Source organism: Xiphophorus maculatus, chromosome 19 (assembly GCF_002775205.1).
Source record: "Xiphophorus maculatus strain JP 163 A chromosome 19, X_maculatus-5.0-male, whole genome shotgun sequence".
Taxonomy (NCBI): domain Eukaryota; kingdom Metazoa; phylum Chordata; class Actinopteri; order Cyprinodontiformes; family Poeciliidae; genus Xiphophorus; species Xiphophorus maculatus.
This window is the reverse complement of record NC_036461.1, coordinates 25012570-25031075: the sequence shown is the minus strand read 5'-3', so window position 1 is coordinate 25031075 and position 18506 is coordinate 25012570. Positions and strand designations below refer to the sequence as shown.

At 41.4% G+C, this 18506-nt stretch overlaps 3 protein-coding genes across 8 annotated transcripts in view; 2 read left to right on the top strand and 1 right to left on the bottom strand.

Annotated features, from left to right (window-relative positions):
• The window catches only part of LOC102217086 (SAM and SH3 domain-containing protein 1-like), a 61889-nt gene extending 56616 nt beyond the window's left edge, over positions 1-5273 (top strand). For both annotated transcript variants that reach the window (XM_023352543.1, XM_023352544.1), the window contains exons 16-18: positions 601-751; positions 1464-1595; positions 4110-5273. In XM_023352543.1, coding sequence (XP_023208311.1) covers positions 601-751; positions 1464-1595; positions 4110-4720 — 894 coding nt within the window. In that variant the 3' untranslated portion in view covers positions 4721-5273. The remainder of the gene's footprint in view (positions 1-600; positions 752-1463; positions 1596-4109) is intronic.
• Positions 5274-5475: 202 nt separating this feature from the next.
• ddo (D-aspartate oxidase) lies at positions 5476-9175 on the bottom strand. Its single transcript, XM_005799230.2, has 4 exons — positions 8986-9175; positions 7737-7845; positions 7473-7649; positions 5476-6597 (listed from the first exon to the last, which is right to left on the bottom strand). The coding sequence occupies exons 1-4, from the start codon at positions 9155-9157 to the stop codon at positions 6042-6044; spliced, it is 1014 nt and encodes a 337-aa protein (XP_005799287.1). The 5' UTR covers positions 9158-9175; the 3' UTR covers positions 5476-6041.
• Positions 9176-9287: 112 nt separating this feature from the next.
• Positions 9288-17935, top strand: LOC102216831 (zinc finger and BTB domain-containing protein 24-like). 5 transcript variants are annotated; one of them, XM_023352548.1, is made up of 7 exons: positions 9288-9322; positions 12640-13438; positions 13539-13706; positions 14063-14146; positions 14234-14317; positions 14428-14509; positions 15375-17935. In XM_023352548.1, the coding sequence occupies exons 2-7, from the start codon at positions 12676-12678 to the stop codon at positions 16231-16233; spliced, it is 2040 nt and encodes a 679-aa protein (XP_023208316.1). In that variant the 5' UTR covers positions 9288-9322; positions 12640-12675; the 3' UTR covers positions 16234-17935. The 5 variants fall into 5 exon arrangements, with proteins under 5 accessions (XP_023208316.1, XP_014324333.1, XP_023208314.1 ...); XM_014468847.2 differs by lacking the exon at positions 9288-9322 and adding an exon at positions 9501-9586; XM_023352546.1 differs by lacking the exon at positions 9288-9322 and adding an exon at positions 10629-10772.
• The last annotated feature ends 571 nt before the right edge of the window (positions 17936-18506 follow it).

The following is an 18506-nucleotide window of genomic DNA, read 5'->3' as shown; positions in this document are numbered from 1 at the left end:
ATTCAAAATGGGAAACAGAAGAACGTGACTACACACAAGAAAAACATGCAGCCGATGAGTTTACGCAAAGCTTAAAGAGCTTTCTTAGAGACTGATAATCGGTTGAAGCTTTTGCTCTTCATCTAACTTCATTTTTAAGCAGCTAACTGAATCTGGAAATAACTTTAAGATTTTGTTTCCTCCAGTAACAATTTCCTCACCAAAGAGTGTTGCTGTCAAGCGCACTTTATCATTGGATTTTATCGGAGTGTGAGAATGAATGCAGCTAAATACAAACACACCCCAATGTGACCTGGTAGCTCCTACGGATGGTGTGTTTATTGATCGAGAAAGATCGTTATTTTGAGTTTAGGCTCAGTCGGCTCACAGTACTTACCTTTCTGCCTTCTAATTGTAAAGACAAACTTTTCTACTTCTTTCATTTCCTATATGTTTGTTATACTTCTTGCTCAGAAATGAGTATAATAAATCCAGATAACACAATCAAATGCGTGAGAAATCTTCCAAACTGTATTTGGAGCTGTTTGAAATCTGTCTGGTTTCCTGACTTACTTGTCAAAGCTTATAAAAACATCTCCTCCTCTCCTCTCGTCTCGACAGGAGCATCTCCCCACCTTCCTTTTTAATGGCTATGAGGATCTGGACACGTTCCAGCTGCTGGAGGAGGAGGACCTGGACGAGCTGAACATCACAGACCCCCAACACAGAGCGGTGCTGCTCACTGCCGTGGAGCTGCTGCAGGAGTACGAAGGTGGGTCTGAAACGGCGCAGACAGGAGTCCTGCAAAGACGGGAGAAAAAACGGTGATGTCCAACTCTGAATAAATCTGGAAAAACAAAACAGTAGGAAAAATACTCAACCCACGCTTGATTCATTTTCCAGCTCTCACCAAATGTCTTTGGTATCCTTCCTTCCTTTCCTCTTTCCTTCCTTCTTCCTTTACTATCTTTCTTTTTCCTTCCTTTCTTCTTTTTCTCTTTCCTTCCTTTCACATTTCCTCCTGTCTTTCCTTCCATTTAAATTCCTTATTTTCTTCCTTCATGCCTTTGATATCCTTCCTTGCTTCCTTCTTTCATGTCCTTCATTCCTTCCTTCATTTTGTCGTTCATTCCTTCCTTCTTTCCTTTCTGCAATATTTCCTTGCTTCCTTTCTTCATGTCTCCTGTATCATTCCTTCTTTCTTTCCTTCCTCCCTTCCTTTCATATCCTTCCTTTCTTCCATCCTTCATGTCTTTGATATCTTTCTATACTTCCTTTATGTCTTAAGTTTCATTCCTTCCTTCATGTGGTAATTAAAGTAAAGTTCTGTCTCTTTAAGAAAAAAATTATTGAAGCAAATAACTGAATTTGGAAAATTTCCTCGTGAAAATTGTGTATGTATAAAAATATTTGTACACACAAGCAGACGCTCAGATATAAATGTGACACTAATGTGACTGCCTGCCCCCTGCTGGTGGCTGCAGGAAGCAGCGACCCCGAGCGGAGCGCCCAGTCCGAACCGTCCCAGGAGAAGCTGCTCCTGGACCGGCGCGGCGCCCTGGGTGACTCGCCGCGGGACTCTGGCTGCTACGAGAGCAATGAGAACCTGGAGAACGGTAACGACAGCCTGACCCGTCTCTGAGCCCTGTCCTCTTTCCTTCAGCCCTCCTCTTCCTCGGTCTAGAAACACTCCGGAGGCTTCTCTTCCTCCTCGACGCTCCGGCATTCTGACCCACCAGCTTCAGCTTTCACGCTCTTCCCGAAAGACTTTATCATCATTTACCGCTGATGCTCTTCTTCCCACGCCCTAATCCCCCGGTTTTCTGCTGCTGCGCCACTTTATCACGCAGAGCTAAACTAAAGACTCGACGGCGATGACGGATTTCTGTTTTCGTGAGACTAGAAGTTCAACCTCAACCTTGAAAACCCTCAAGCGCTCTAAATGTGGAGCAGCTTGCAGGTTCTGCTCGGCGGTCTGAGCTCTTTTGCAAATAGAGACATTTCAACCACTGTGTGAGGAGAGTGTTTAATAATTGAGCTTTTGTTCTTGTTTTGTTTTACTTTCTCTTAACTCTTCTCGTAATTGCAGTACATACTTACCGTGAGTGCTTGGCCTATTTACAGCTACGGGGCGGGTCAGAAGTTTACATACAGTCGTCGCTGACATGAATATTGTTGTTTCAGACTTTCTTACTTAGTAGTTGAACTGCTCCTTTTTCAGGTTGAAATTATTAACTAACTCAAACGTAACGACTACATGAACGATTTTTTAAAACGAGAGACGTAGGGCTGCAGCAAACGATTATTTTTGTTATTATTCTGACGATTAATCGGATAAAAATTGTTTGGCACTTTAAAGATATTTCATGTAAACACGTAAACCGTTTTTATTACAATATTAGATAAACATTAAGATATTAAGATAACAAAATACATTTTTTTATAAGAAAATAAGCATTTTATTGCCTAAAGTTGAATAACACAGCATGCCATTTCGATATATTTGAGTTTATAGAGCAGAAAGTGTGATATTAAACTTGCAGATTAGAAAAAACTCACAATAACATCAAAACTGCCATCATTTCATATTAGCAACATTAATTAAAGTCATTCAAATGTCATTTTGATGTAGAATTAAGAGCCTCAAATGACAGAGCTTCTTGTGCTGTGACTGTGTGTAAACCTCTGAACTGTACATCATGCTTACTGTGGTTATTTGCTGGAGTTTGCTAACTGTTAAAACACAAACGCTTCTATTTATTGTAAAAAAGGAAAAAGATGAAACGTTCTGAATGTCAGCGTGTCGGCTCGGCCTCAGCCGCGTTCTGTTGAGATTCTGCTTTTTGTGTGTATATTTTTTTTCTAGTTTGGTAAAATGTCATGTTGCACAATATTTTATCATGTGCCTGAAAGCTGCTTGGTGCAGTGAAATTAAAGTATTTTACTTCATAGTCTACCTGTCGAAATGTGGCATTTTTGTATAACTGTAAAATGCACTAGAACGCAGAGCTGATGTGACATTTTGGGTGAAAGTTAGACGGTTCTTCCAGAAGCAGCTCAGGTTCTGAAGTGGGCTTCTGTCACGGTTGAGCGTGAGGAATAAACGGCTCCATGCTTCACCACACCGGACTTCTCGCCTTTTCTTTCACACATCGTTCATTCCAGCTCTCACCGCTCGGCCGTCCTTTCGCAGCTTCTCCGTGTTCCAGCTGTGGTGTTCTTCTGCTTGGTCTCGCAAAAACATTCACTTCTTGAAGTTCTTCACATTTTGTTGTGTTACGGCCATGTATTTCTATGCATTGTATGTGATGGATCAACACAAAGTGAATTTGTTAGACATGTCACACATGTCTAATAGTGTGACATGCAGCAGCACTCGGACTTTGTAGAATCACCTCCAGGTTCCAGGTCAAATTCTGACCTGTTCTACTTTGCTAAAAAACACAAACTGTGTCAGGTTGGATGGTATGAAAGAGGAGTACGGCCACTGAAAAAAAAAGAATCCAGACTTTTTTTTTTCTCAGAATTCTGTTTTTTTTGTTTGTTTTTTTATTTTGACTTTACTCAGAATTTAGTTGTTTTTCTCAGAATTTTGACTTTTTCTTAGAATTCGAATTTTTTTTTCTCTCAGAATTTTGACGTACTTTTCTGAATTTTTTTTTCAGAATTAACTTGTTTTCAGAATTCTGACTTTTCATCTTGGAGGATTAAAGTCAGAATGCCGAGAGGTTAGAAGCCCCGTCCATCTTCCTACTTTTAGCCAGTTTTTCTGTCTCCACAGCATGATGCTGCCGCCACTATGTTTTAGTCTGATAAGCTGAGTGAGGTGCAGACATGCTTGGCTGCTCTTTTATTATTATTATCATTATTAGGATTATCAAATTAAAGGTGGCTGAATACAAATCCAACTCATGTTTTTCAGATTTTTATTTGCAAACAAATGTTTGTTTTCGTCCACCTACCCTGTGTTGGTCCGTTGCACAAAATCAAAGTGAAATATGTAAAAGTTGTGGCTTTAACATGACAAAATTTTGGGAAATGGTTGGAAAAGTTGCAAGAAACTGTTGGTACAATGTGTAAAAGAACCGGGTTGCACCTGCATGATCCACACACTTCCCTTGTTATTCCAGGACGGCTCAGAAAGTCTGCTGCATCCATCAACAGGTCTCCGTCTGGATTTGAGACCAGTCACATCCCGCCCCCCGATTCCATCCTAGTCTCCCCTTCCCTGTCTCCTCTCCAAACCAAAACTCTGCTGCCCTCCGTTCGACCATCTATCAGACTCCAGAAGAACTGCTTTGGCCTCCTGAACTCTAGAAGTCACAGCTGCACAGAGCTTAGAAGAAACTCGGCAGCCATTCAGTTGCGGCGCTGCGTCTCCCTAAAAGCTCTCCAGAAAGATCAAGAGAGGAAACCCCCCGATCCTGAAGACTGGGATCTGACGGCCGCAAATCCCGCCCGGCCCCCACGGCGCACCGTAGACCCTCTGCCTGCGTGCAGAGCGTCTAACCCGGCCCCTAAACAGGAAGAAAAAACAGGGAGCAGCATTCAGTTTCACCAAGCTCCAGAGAAGTCAAGTCAGCCAGAATCATTCAGAGACTTCTTCCCGACAGAAACCACCTGCAGGCGCAAACAACGCACCGATCAGATCTCGGCAAGTCGCTCCGTTTCTGCCGCTTCGGAAGCGCGACGCCTGAAAATGAGAAGAAATGCAAAGATTTCCACGCATTCAGTAAATTAGGAGCTTAAAGTGGGGAAAAAAATGATTCCAGTTCCAAAGAGCTTACCTAAAACTGGAACCAGTTTGTGCTAAAGTTGAGATTTCAGATGTGCAATAAGAAAACTTTTTATTTTTTTTTATTTTTTTTGGCTTTACTGCAACTGCATCTGGATGTGGCTTTTCTTTGATTGTTTAGAAAAATGGAATCCGTTCAGAGTCCAGCTGCAGCTCAGCAGCATTTCATCTGAGAAAAACCTTCGACATCGCCGAGGTCACTGCACCTAAATCCATCCTGTCCGACTTAAGTTTCAAACTTAGAGAATGCTTGTTGTATTCATGTAAATATATCTTCCCAGATGAGATGAATGAAATGTTTACAGTGCCTCCTTGTGGATGAACGTTTTATAAGAATTTAATCATTCTTACAGATTTCAGACGTTAGCTGCAGCATCACATGCCTGATTTCCTGACTGTTTCCCACAATTAGTGTTTTATTGTAAATGGCATGTAGTCTACCTGTTCATTAATTTAATTAATAAAGTTTTCTTTATTAAATATGTGCTATGTAAAAGTACAAGCAAGTTGCTAAGTGTTTGACATTCTGTCAAATCTCTAGAAAAATCTCAATTCAAAATATTCTTTCCATACTTTGTTGCTACAAACATATTCTGTTTACAGCTAAATAAGCCGGTGTGAGAATTTCATAGGACAGCCATGAAAAAAAAAAGTGTCATTCTGCTCCATAATGGTATTAATATGCAAGATTGGAACAAAAATGCATAACAGAATCTAAATGCTTTTATTGGAAACAGAGAAGCAAGAATTATTCATTGTGCTACAGTTTAACAAAGTTATCTAAGTAATTATTGTTTTGATTTCCCAGTAAATTAGTACATTATCAAAAAAATTGATAAATGGCACATATTCATTACAGATGTTTCAAGCATTAATTTTGCCTCATTTTTATATATTTTTAAATTGGAATCTTACATAAAATCTTTTTTTTTTTTTTTTAACGTTTTAATACAATAATAATGCGACACAAAGGCCCACATAATTAAGGTGAGTTGACAGTTTGGCGAAAGGTCAGTGATGGTTTAGTGGAAGGAAAAAGTATTTCTCGATCGTTTTATTGCACAGAATGTTACACCCTTTCGCTGTCCTTCGCTTTATATTTTTTTAAAAAGCTGGTTAGTCAGCTACCTTAACGAGAGACGGGTGGTGCTGCTAAATTTCCGAATTTATTTTTTTTTTATGTATGGGGATATTATGTGGTGATAAACGTGATGCCAGGATGTTCTGTCTCTAGTAAAGACGTGTTTTAGTGAAATCCTAGTTTAGCCTACAGCTTAGCCTGAGGCATTTCTTTCAGGCACTGTCTGACCAGCCCCAGGGCGTCCAGAGCCGTACCCCAGGCGATGGTGACCCCCCAGCCCCCGTGGCCGTAGTTGTGAACGACCGGCACGCCGCGGCCCTGCAGGAGCACCCTCTCCCTCTCCACCCTGGGGTTCCTCCTGCTTGGCCTCAACCCGACCCACTCGGCCAGAACCTTCGCTTTCTTCAGGGACGGCTCCAGCCTGCCGCAGCGCTCCAGGATGCTGGCGGTGTCTCCTCTGTCCACATGGAGGCGCCAGTCTTCCTCCTGTCTCGTCCCGCCTATGGTGACGCTGTGGACGCCGGGGTAGATGTAGGTCTTCCCGTCCCCGTCCCTGATGAAGTGCGTCAACCAGGGGGCCTCCACCTTGAGGACCTGGCCCCTGACCGGGTACACCCCTGCGTCTCCCACCAGCGCTTTGGAGCCGAGACCGGAGCAGTTGACAATGAGGTCAAAACTGTTGCCTAACTCCTGGAGACTGCTGAGTCTCCTCTGCTCCACCTGGCCTCCTGCTTTTCTAAACCTTTAGGAAACACAAACAACATTTCATGAAGCTTGCGTTATAGCAAGTTTGTAAGATTTTAAAGGTGACATATTCCTTGAACACTTTACCGTAGATGTATTCAGAAAATGTTTGTTCCTTTTTTCTTTCTTTTTTTTTTTGCACAAAATAATTTTTAGATAATGGAGATTTTAGTCTGGTTAGTTCTGCCTGTTGAAATCTCCTTTCAGATTGAGCTGTTTTAGGGGCTCCTGTCACTTTAAATCCAAATAATCTACTGCTGGCCACGCCCCCCAACTCAACTTTCACATTCGCACATGAAAAAGGCTGCAACAGATGTGCAATTAAACAACCCTACATCTTTATTATTAGATGAAGCAAACATTCTGGGATGGGAATGAGGAATGTTATTCACTCTGATGCAGGTTCTGGATTGGAAGTGCTCAGTACTGATATGGGCAGAGCTCCAAACCGTACATCTTTGAAAAGCAAAAGTGGCGCCTCCTGCATATCCAACTAGAATGCAGCAAGTGGTTCCTAGATGGCAAATCAACAACAAAACACTTGTCTTTTCCAGCAGCCATTGTACAGCGGATACAACAGTAAAACTAGCTGACCAAACGTGCTGGAGCTCAGCTTGGGTTGCTAGGCAATGGGCTGGGGTTGCTAGGTGAGGCCTGCTGATTCGTGATGTTACACTTGGAAGGTTTTTGAAACGGCCCATTTTATAGACACCAAAAAACTTTAACTTGTTGCCAAAAAACAACAGTTATGCTTTTTTGAGCGCTTGTGCCGTTTTTAGCAGCAGTAGAGTAGAAACCCAAATCTATGTACAATAATGTGTCAAATGTGGATCTAAAGATCCCCTTTAAATCCGTTACATAAAGAGGACAAACCTTTCCTCAAGCCAAGGAAGGTAGCTGGAGCATTCACATTTTACAGTAGTGAACGCTTGTCCGAACTTGTGGTCTGGAAAACGTTTCAGTTCATGGTCAGTCATGGCTCTGAAGCCAATCACTAAGTCGGACCAATATGGCTCCTTGGTGGCTGGGACCTCCTTAAAAATCTGGCAGCTGTGAAAGAAACAATAGCAAAATGAATGAATGAAAAATGACTGGTGATTTTTTTTCTTCTGTTATGATGGATCTATATAATGTTACCCAGAGCTGAGTATTACGCCGGCGTCCGGAGAGTGCTGAGATTGTGCGATGGCCAGCAGGTGGTCAAAGCTGTCCTTGAACCAGCGGCGTTGTCTTTCCAGAGGAATATCTGAGAGAGAGAGAGGTGCAGTAAAATCACCTGAGTTTCAACGTTTACACATTTTAACATGGCACAACATCAACATTCACCGTCTGGTAGCGGAAGGAAAAATATCTTATTTGGCCCCCCGAGTCGATACTTTGTTTAACAACGCATCTTTTGGGGTTTGTTTCTTCTCTCTAGAGCAAGTTTTTATTATTTTTGTCTGGAAAATGGCTCATGCTTACTCAGGTTAGATGAACAGTTTGACTAGGGCCAATCTAATATGAATCTATCTGTAGCTTGTGACGGTGAACTAACACCTCAGTTTTGACTCTTCTGCTTCCTCTATCAGCTTCCATCCCTGCTGAAGAAGAGAGTATTGTCCTTTATTAATCAGACGGTGGAGAAATTCGCTTGTTACAGAAACAAAATATAAATCTGTATAAGAACCCACTAAAATCTGATATAGGACATTTTTAAATACATCCTATGTTATTTTGTACAAGGTAATATGTGAGAACTGTGATTAGACTTGTTTATAGAAATATTGCACAAAATGGACATATTATTGCACTGAGAAATGATGACAACAGACATATCTTGTTGGTTCTTCTGCAGCAGATCTCCTATTATTTCCACGGGAATCTCTGGACTTTTCATCATCATCTGTACCTTGTTAATACATCTTTGCAGAAGTATTAACTTATGAAATGCATAGGAGACAGAAGACATCATTATCAATTTAACTGGGAGCCACACTGCCCTGCTGTGGCCGAACACACAGAGAAAACAAGGAGGGACGTAACCTTCCGCTTCACAAAGTAGTGCCATCAAAAATACAATAGTGGCAAGCATCGCACTCAACATATCTATAACAGTGATATGTTGAAAACAACCACACACAGCATGATGCTGCCACCACCGTATGTTGAACACACAACATACGGTGTGTGTGTGCTTGAACTTGAATTGTTTCATTTATGGCTAGCAGAGTTACGGGGGACAGTACTGACATCAAATATATTTAATAATCATAAAATATATATTTTTTTCTTCCATTTACAGTAAAAATAACAACTTTGCCTCCCCCTCCCCCTCCCCAACCCCTTTAAAAAGTAAGTTTTGCAATGTGACAAAATGTGGAAAAAAGTTGAAGTCAACTCGCACCTGGAAATGGAGCCGCAAACGCGATCCCGGCAGCGCCGTCACTGGTGGTGTCCGGGCTGAACTGCTGCGCCAACAGCGTGACGGAGCAGAGAGGCAGCGACTCCGCGATGCAGACGGCGGTGGAGAGCCCGACCACCCCGGCCCCCACCACGACCAGCCGGACTCCTGTCATCTCTCACGGCCGCAGGCAGCAGAGGCGTCCCGGACTGCTGAAACACAGACCTTTGCTTTGACCTTTTTTCTTTTTCTTTTTTTTTTTTACCGGCCCAGGTTAATTCTCAACTAGGAGTTGCGGTGCAACAGATCCCATTCAGGAACCAACAACCAAAACGTGACTGTAAGCAGCAACTTTCTCCTGATAACAATCATTGACAGCGCGGCCTGCCGGCATACATCTACTGTGCTGACACATGAAGCACAAAAATGCTTCCACGTCAAGACAAATGCGTGACACCTGACACAGAAGGGAGAGGAAACAACCCACAGACTTTCTGCTTTGCTATATTTATCCACCTTCTACAACGCCGAAGTTGGCCTCCGACTCGTAGCTTCCGCTTTTTGAAAAGGGCTGTTCCGCTTCATTCAACCTGGACCAGAGCAGGTTATGTTTAATTTATTCTGTTTGTAAAACCGTACAAAATGGCACTATAAGAGGTTCAAAACTACAACATCTAAATAGAACAAACCTCGACAGAATTATGATTTAACAATAAAAGCTTATAGAAAACACAGTTTGGGTTTTGCAAACCTTCATTCCACTCACTGAACGCCCATCAGGTTTTCGCCACTTTTTTCCCTCCTCTTTTTCTTTTTACCGCATTTGTAACTAGAAAGATGAGAGTTAAATATGACTCTATGCCCATGGCACAGTTTCAAATATAAGGCTAGAAATTTTAACTTTGAAAACTCCCTTAATCACAATTTATGAACGAATTGAAAAGTAGTAGTTTGTTAGTTTGTACGACTGTGATGAAGAAGAAGAAGAGATGTACTTGGGAACAAACAGCTCAAACACACAAAACAGATTAAACTCATAGCTTCAAATTCTATCACATTGATCGAACAATGAAAATTATTATTTGCACCTTTACAAACTAATCAATCCCTAGTTTAACATCTAGAGCATCCAGTCAGAATGGCCAGATGTCTAAATTATGATTGAATAAATATCAGTATAAGAGCTAAGCAAGAACAACAATAATTACGGTAATTTTCACCATCCGTTTTCATGCATAGCCCATTTCATAAATGATTTCCATAAACAGCAATCACAGATTTTTCCATAAACATTTTTAGTTATTCAAAAATACTTCAGAGTAACTCGCCTTGTTCCTTTACCGACTGAAGCTAAACTCGAGTCGCTTTTCAGACTTTTTTCTGTAATGCTGTTAACCTTTTCACGTACACCTGTATTTTGTTACCATAGCTACTTTCAAAAGAAATTCACCAAAATAAAAGCATTTAACATACAACACGCAAAGGTAGCTGTAGCAGCGTGGCCTTTACAAGTCAAATTTAATTTAATTCTCAATTAACAAATGTAAAAATGTTTGATCTCTGCTTTGTTAAAATAAATAAATAATTCGCGCATTTTAAAAAAAATATTTATTTATTTATTTATTTCTAAATAAAACAAATCACGAACTCTTTTATTAAAGGCGGCCCCGTCAGTGTAGTGCAGACAAGGAAGCTGCGAATCCGAGGCTAACTTCACCAAACTTTCCCATCTTCCACCCGGGATGACCGTCCTTCGGTTGGGAATCGCGAACGCGCGGGTCCTAAAGTCGGTATGCCCAGCGAACACATTGTATTGTATAAAATGTAACATTTGAAAGATAGAAAGAAAGTAATTTAAATAAAAAAAAACCATCCCTGTTCTATACGTTCTTTTTAAAGTAAACAAATGCTGCCTCAACCACAAATTATTCAACTTAAGAATGCGGACAAACGTTACTGTTGATCTACAAATCATGCATCATTTCCTTGTCCATTCGTAGCGTTTGTGCGGAGCCAATCCTGAGCATGTGTAGATTAGCGCACCGCAGATCACGCGTTACATCTCGCGATAAACGAGTCGCTGTGACGCGCTCAGTTCAGCGAAGGTAAGGTCCTTAAAGCTCACTAGTTTTGGTTACGTTGATGCTCTCAGTAGCCTGCTGAGTGAAGCGTAGCTAGCAGCCATACATTATAGAGCATTAACACAACCGCATCCATAGCCCTGTTAGCCGGCTGCGGCTTCATTCGCGTCATTCTGGGATGCATTGGTTGGAAACGCTAGCTTGACTGCTAACTGTCGAGGCTTCAATTTATCTCTTAAACATGTATTACGCCAAACGTTTGAACACTGCTAATACAGTACAATAAGCATTGAAACCAAGCAATGACTTGTTTGTTGTACCAGCCTCAGAGGAGTCCACTACGGAGAGAAGTTGGTCTGAAACAAGGATAATGTCTTTTTTTCATCGTGAAGGAGAAGATTTGAATCTAGTTAAATCACCATGGCAACAGAGCGCAGAAACGTCTTCAGAGCCATTTTTCTGGATATTTGCTAAATAATCTTTTGATTATTAAAACAAATCTGAGGTCGTTAACATCTTCTGTTGATTATCTGCGTATAAATTGATAAATGTGCTGATACTCCAGTACTTCTGTTTTTTTTTTTTTTTTGCCTGTCAAGAAGCCTGCAGTTTGGTCAAACCTGAAATGAAAACACAATGACTAGAATAAGACAACACAGCTGAACAAAACAAAATGAAGGAAATTAAGCATGAGTCTTTAACAGTGGACATTAAGATTTATGACGTTTAAAGAAAAGTGCTCCATGTAGAAAACTGGAGAACATGTTGTCTCGCATGTAGATAAGTTGAACTGCAATAAAACTTATTATAAGTTGACTTAAAATGTTTGGACATTCTAAAATTGAACGTTTATATCTGAAGTGTTAGAAAAAGAACGGTTTCTTTGCTGTTAAAGAAAACAAGTAAAAATGTTTTTTTTACACAGGTAGGTAGAGTAGCCTAAAATTATACTCAAGTAAGAATAGCACTACTTTAACATATTTTACTTCAGTAAAGGTAATAAAGTAGCTATTACTAAAAGAAAAGTAATAAACTATGTCGTGGAAAGGCTATTCAAGTACTGAATAACTGAGCAAAACATCAATATTAAATATTTTTGGTCTGTCATCTGACGGACCAAAATAAAGTTGTGTGTACTTTATGGTATTTTAAAGATAAAAATGAAAATAATTTATGTAAATAACATTTAGTCAGGCAAAATATATATTTTTTCCAAATCAAATTCTTTTAATATAAAACTTATGAAACTTTAACAAAAACTACAAGTGTTTGTCTGCTGAATTTTTGGTTAAATTAAGCTTGTTCTTCAGTCAGTAAAGTTACTCACAGCAGGTAGGAGCATCTAGCAATTTTACTCAAGTAAGAGTTGCGATTCGTCGTAGTAGAATTACTCAAGTAAAAAGTACAATGTAGTAAAAATACTCCTGAAAGTAATTTTTTCCCAAAAAGCTACTTAAGTAAATATAATTGAGTACATGTAGCTGACTAGCCTGCATATTGGGAAGTTAAAAAAAAGTGTAACAAAGGAAGATGTGCGCTATTATCTATGTTCCTAATATTTTTTATTGTTTTACAGGATCGTTTGCTAAACCAGTTTCTTCTGAGAGAGAAGATGTCTCTGAAAGGAACTGCTCCGTCTTCCTCCATCATCCCCCTGCGCTCTGACGAACATCAGCAGAGTATTTTGAGCAAATTCGACAAGCTACGGAAAAAAGACCTGCTTTGCGACATAACTCTAGTGGTAGAGGACGTACACTTCAAGGCTCACAAGGCTCTGCTGGCAGCCAGCAGCGAGTACTTCTCCCTCATGTTCACAACAGAGCAGCCGGTCCCACCGTCCACCTACAGGCTGGACAACATGGCGGCGAAGACTTTCGGCGCGGTGCTGGAGTTCATCTACAGCGCCCAGGTGTGTGTGGAGGAGAGCTCCACGGAGGAGCTCCTGGCCACGGCTCAGAGGGTAAAGGTCAGCGAGCTCGTCCACGTTCTCGCTGAGCTCACAGACTCCGCAGGCATGAGGGACGAGAAGACGTCAGACAGAACCGAGGCAGCGGACCTGTCGAAACGCAAACGAGGGCGGCCAAAGAAAAACGCACGTGTACTCCGTGACGGCTCAGATGATGTCCAGGCCGCAGAGGGTGACCCTGCCGAAGACCACAACACCGGTTCTGGCCAGAGGCGTCAAAGCAAACGCAAGATAAGGACGCCGGTTAAATATAAGGGCTACAGGATCAGCGGTGACGGAGCAGGAAGCAAAGAGCCGGGGAGGAGGGGCTACAAGAGGAAGTACCCCAACACTGAGGCGCGATGCGACGACTGCGGGAAAGTCTTCAAGCACCATCTGTTTTTAAAGATCCACCAAAGGACTCACACCGGTCGTTACAGATTCCATTCAACAAGTCTGTGACCAACAGTCCTGACGTTTGTCCCTACTGAACTTTCTCCTGTTTCTGTCCCATCCCGCTCCCCCTCCAGGAGAGAAACCATTCCACTGCTCGGTCTGTGGGAGGAGCTTCACTCAGAAGCACACCTTGCTGGCTCACCAACGCGTTCACACGGGGGAGAAGCCGTTTGTTTGCGGCATCTGCTCAAAACCGCTTTCCACCAAACACTCCCTGCAGGAGCACATGAACCTCCACGAAGGTAGACCCACATCGCTTTGCTCCGGCTTCATCGGGGCTCTGAGTTTCACTTCATCATAAAAACTGCGAGCCTTATGGTTTTCTGTTAATTATACTCTGAAAGTAAGGATTTTAAAAATACAAAACAACTTTCACTTTATAATCAGGGTGTGCATTTATCGTATCGTTTATCACTTATCACGATAAATTTCCTAATTTGATTTATCAAAAATAAATTCCAATTAATGATGTTTAAAATAAAACCTTTAAAGTGTCCATATTGTTGGGATTATTAGTTTTACTATTTTCTCCACTGTGTGTTCAATAAAAGTGTTAGCATTTTGTTCCCCATCTTAAACAATTTTCTTGTGTCCACAGGGGAGAAATCCTACGACTGCGATAAATGTGAAAAGACATTCACTCAAAAGAAACAACTGAAAAGCCACTACAGAGTTCACACAGGTAAGAAACCCCCCACTGAGCGCGCTCATGCTTAGTGTTATTGCTTTTCACATGACCTTATATTTCCCCTTTATTTTTGGTCTGAAGGCAAATCATTACCAGAATGTGATCTGTGTCAACACAAGTTTATGGATGCAGCTCAGCTGAAGAAGCACATTAGAACTCACACAGGTAAAAGGAGAAAGAAAAAAAAAGAAGAAAATCTCCAAGCGATTTCTTCATCTTTCTGTCCAGAAACCAAGTGATGTTTTCACAGCGTGCGGAAACTTTGTTTTCCACAGGTGAGAAACCTTTCACTTGTGAAATCTGTGGCAAATGTTTCACAGCCAAGAGCACGCTGCAGACACACATCAGGATTCACAGGTGAGGGATAGAAGCTGTTCCTGATTTATCGACTGTTTAGATACACAGATATCCAACGATTACACTCTCCAATTATATTGACGCAGACTGTGACAACTTACCCACTGGGCTCCGTTTACCCCGACTGTTCAGCTCCATTGTTCTGTTCATCTGCTATCTCTATGGTTTAGTGTAGAAATGACGTAAAAAGGTTTTTTTTTATCAGGATAGGATAGTGTTAAAAATCTGATATAAGACATGACTTTTTATTTGTCGTTATGTTTCTAGAACATAACAAAATTGCAGTGGTACCCTCAGTTATAAATAGATAAATAAAATAATAAATCATATAAACATCTGCTTCTAAAGTCTCAATCATTCCCACGGTGATGAGGTAAAAACTAAAATAAAAAAAAGGTAACACTTTATTTGAGGTGGTGTGCATAAGGCCGATGTGACACAGTCATAAACATGAAGGAGGCTTCATGTTTATGTTGTCATGAAGTGTCATTCGGTAAATAATGACACTTTTAATGCAAAGTTGACACTTTTAAAGGACTTTTAATGCAACTTTTAATGAGACTGCATTAAAAGTGTCATTATTTACCAGATCACCTTTCATGACAACAGACATAAACATTCATGAAGACTTTTTTATGTTCATGACAGTGTCATGTCACCCCTTCAAATAAAGTGTTGCCAAAAAAACCTAATTAATAGTTCTTATCGTCACTTTTATCGTTATCAGAGTAGTACCGTAAAATATTGTGGTCAAACTTTCAGTTCATATCACCTACCCCTAATTTTACACCAGCTGTAATGTTGGCATAAACAATCAATGCTTCATGTTAATTGATTAAAGCCTTTCTGTTACGTTCCTGTTCAGAGGTGAGAAGCCATATAAATGTAGCATCTGTGAGAAGTCTTTCTCAGACCCCAGCGCGAGGCGACGCCACATTGCCTCCCACTCTGGGAAGAAACCCTTCACCTGCTCCGTCTGTGGCCTTTCCTTTACCCGGCCGGACAACCTGAAAACGCACACAAAGTCTCACAACAAGGAGAGACCCGCCGCCACGGCGACCGAGGCCTCGCCAGCCGCGCCGCCGGAGGAGCCGCGCAGCGTCCTCCATCTGCAGCCGTACCAGCCGGCGCTCAGCTCTGAGCAGGAAATCCAGCTGGTGGTGGCTGGCGGGGTGAACAACATCAACTTCATTCCGGGTCAGGATCAGGAGATCAACCTGGTCGCCGCCGATGGAGAAATGGCGCATTCGACCCACTCCAAGGTCACCCTCCTCGCCCAGCCGGTGGGGCAGATCCAGAACCTGGCGCTGGTTGCTCAGGGAGACGCCGCGGCCCACGCCCCGCAGGCTCACTCCATCGGCATGTTGGAGAGCCACCAGCCGAAGCAGATGCACGTCATCACCCTGAGTAAAGAAGCCATTGACCAGCTGCAGGCCCACCACGGCCCGCCGCATCCTCTGCAGGTAGCGCGCCCTCTCCAGGTGATGCAGCAGCCGCAGCAGCTGGCTGTGGCGCCGGAGAGCTCGCAGGTTCACAGCCAGGCCATCCACATCAACAGCCAGGTCAGCCAGCCGATCTCCATCAGCCAGACCAGCGAGCAGATCTCCAGCCGCCACATCCAGGGGCAGACGTTCCAGATCCAGGCGGGAACCGTGTCGTACCTGTACACCACCGGCCTTCCCCAGGACGGCTCAGAGGAATGCATTCTGCAAACTAAGATGTGACGGTGCTAACACCAAACCTATGCTGCTGTCGTGTTTGTCGTTATGGATGGAGACGGATCAGAAAGTTGGCCAGTACTCGGAACAAAAACGAATTTGAGGATTTTAAGCATAAAACAAAACATTTTACCTCTTTAGCTCATTGATAATAATAATGGGGAGACCTTCTTACACTAAAAGAATGGAGACACCTAACCCTAATTAATGAGCAGATTACCACAGGGCATCCCCGCACCCTTAAAAAGTCTTAAATTGATATATGTAAAATTAAGGCCTTAAAAATTTCTTAAATTTATTGAAAAACAATAAACTGTGATGAAATACATTCATCAACGTCTTAAATTTTATGGTGGCAGAACAATTTATCTCATATATACCATGGAGTTTATTTTTTTCTGCCAGGACTTTATTGTTGCGTAAAGATGAGTCTTGTAGACATTTCATTGCATGTCTTCTGTGACTCAGGCTAGCTGCTAATATACCCTTGCTAGCTACTACGTTGCTAGCTAGCTAGCTGTAGTATCAGCACAGGATCCCCATTGTCAAGAGATTGCTAGGTAGCTACCAGTTCCTAGCTAGCGAGCAAGGGTGAAGCTATCTAGGTTTTTAAAATCCATCGTGGGGAAGTGCTGGACGATGTTCAACTTAGCCATTGACTCACTTCTGTTCCTAACCGATATTGTTTATTTATTTGTGTTTTTATTTTGTACATTTCTGTTTTGAATCAAGTCTTTATTCCATTCATAATGGTTTTTAAAATGTCTTTAAAAGTCTTAAATGTGAGTTGGTGAAGCCTGCAGAAACCATGTATAAGCTTTGTATCATTTGACCTACTTCCCCGACAGTCACATTTTGGGTAGAAAATGAAATGATCAATTTGGCTAATGATCCTAAGTACTTTCCTTTTTTTCTTTCAAGTTGTGATTATGCAGATGTTTTAAAAGACAAAGGGATACATTTTGTTCTCATTTGGATATACTGTCAAGGGCTTGTTCTTGGTTTGCTCATTATATGCAGACGCTGTCATTTTCTCAGTTGTAAACATGCAACTAACAGATAAACTAAAGAATGCAATGGTAGAACTCAGCGAGCGTAAATCTTGTATGGAAAAATCTTTATTTGTAAGAAATAATCGGATGCGATTTGAAAGACGACACGAAAGTCTTCATAGGAAAATAGTGATGCTGTAAATTAATAAATATAAACATTGAAATGTTTATATTAAAAATGAATAGTAATGAAATGAACAATGAAATGAAAGTAAAATCTTTGTACAGTGCCTTACAAAATAATTCATGATCTTTTTCTGTCTTTTCTTTTTACATTATAACCACAATCGTCATTCTATTTATTGGGTTTTATGTCATTGACCAACCAAAAGTGGTGCATAATTGTAAAGTGAAAGAGAATTCTTTTTTTAACTAATACAATTCTGAAAAGTGTGGTGTGCATTTGTATTTTTCTTGTCTGAGTTAAAGCTTTTTAGAAGCGGCTTTTGTTGCAATTAAGTCATGAGGGTATGTGTATATTTTACAGCCATTGATTTGTGGTGTGCCCTTCAGGTCAAGGGCATTTGGGTCAGGAAGCAGGGCAATCATCCAAAGCGCACTAGCAATGAGCAACTGAATGACAAATGGAGAGTTTGGAGTCTGGACTTAAATCTGATTAGGATGTTGTAGAATAACATTTAAACGGGTTGTTCATGTTCAAAAACCAACCAATGTGGTTCAAATAAAATCATTTTATAAAGAATAACAGACCACAGTTTCTCCGAAGTAAAGGAAAAGACACCAATTTGTAGCCACCAAAGGTGTCACAAACACCTATTAGATTATGGAGTTCCTTAATAGGGTTTTTTCCCCTTAATAAATGAGATCATCATTTGGAATATTTAAGTGAAACAAAAACAGACTAAATCTTTAAGGATGCACTTTGCCAAGAGTCCATTCGGTCTTTCTGTTCTGGGATGTAACACGCCGCTTGCTGTTTCTGCTCTCTGGGTTCTTGGCAGTGCTGAAAACTCATGAAGTGTTGCTGAGTTTGTTTTGCTGCCAACATCGAGGGTCGACTGCTGGCACTGCCAAAAGGTCCTGAGCAGACATGGGACAGAAATAAAACAGGCGAGGAGGTTTACTGCAGAGCACAAATCGAAGTATCTGGATGATATTGAGAACTTCGTTATCACCTCTCTTCAACGGGAAAAGCTCAGAATGTTAGGTTGAAATTTTGAGGTTTTGAAGTATGCTCAATTCTGTAGCTAAAGCCTAAAAACTCCC

Bases quoted from the DNA above. Each gene is read 5' to 3' on its own strand.
- ddo (XM_005799230.2), bottom strand. From the start codon at position 9,157: ATGACAGGAGTCCGGCTGGTCGTGGTGGGGGCCGGGGTGGTCGGGCTC. The intron at 7,650-7,736 runs GTAACATTATAT...TTTCTTTCACAG, and splicing joins GGCGTAATACTCAGCTCTGG to CTGCCAGATTTTTAAGGAGG. The intron at 6,598-7,472 runs GTTTGTCCTCTT...TGTTTCCTAAAG, and splicing joins CTTCCTTGGCTTGAGGAAAG to GTTTAGAAAAGCAGGAGGCC.
- LOC102216831 (XM_023352546.1), top strand. From the start codon at position 10,725: ATGACCGTCCTTCGGTTGGGAATCGCGAACGCGCGGGTCCTAAAGTCG. The intron at 10,773-12,639 runs GTATGCCCAGCG...ATTGTTTTACAG, and splicing joins ACGCGCGGGTCCTAAAGTCG to GATCGTTTGCTAAACCAGTT. The intron at 13,439-13,538 runs GTCGTTACAGAT...CTCCCCCTCCAG, and splicing joins CCACCAAAGGACTCACACCG to GAGAGAAACCATTCCACTGC.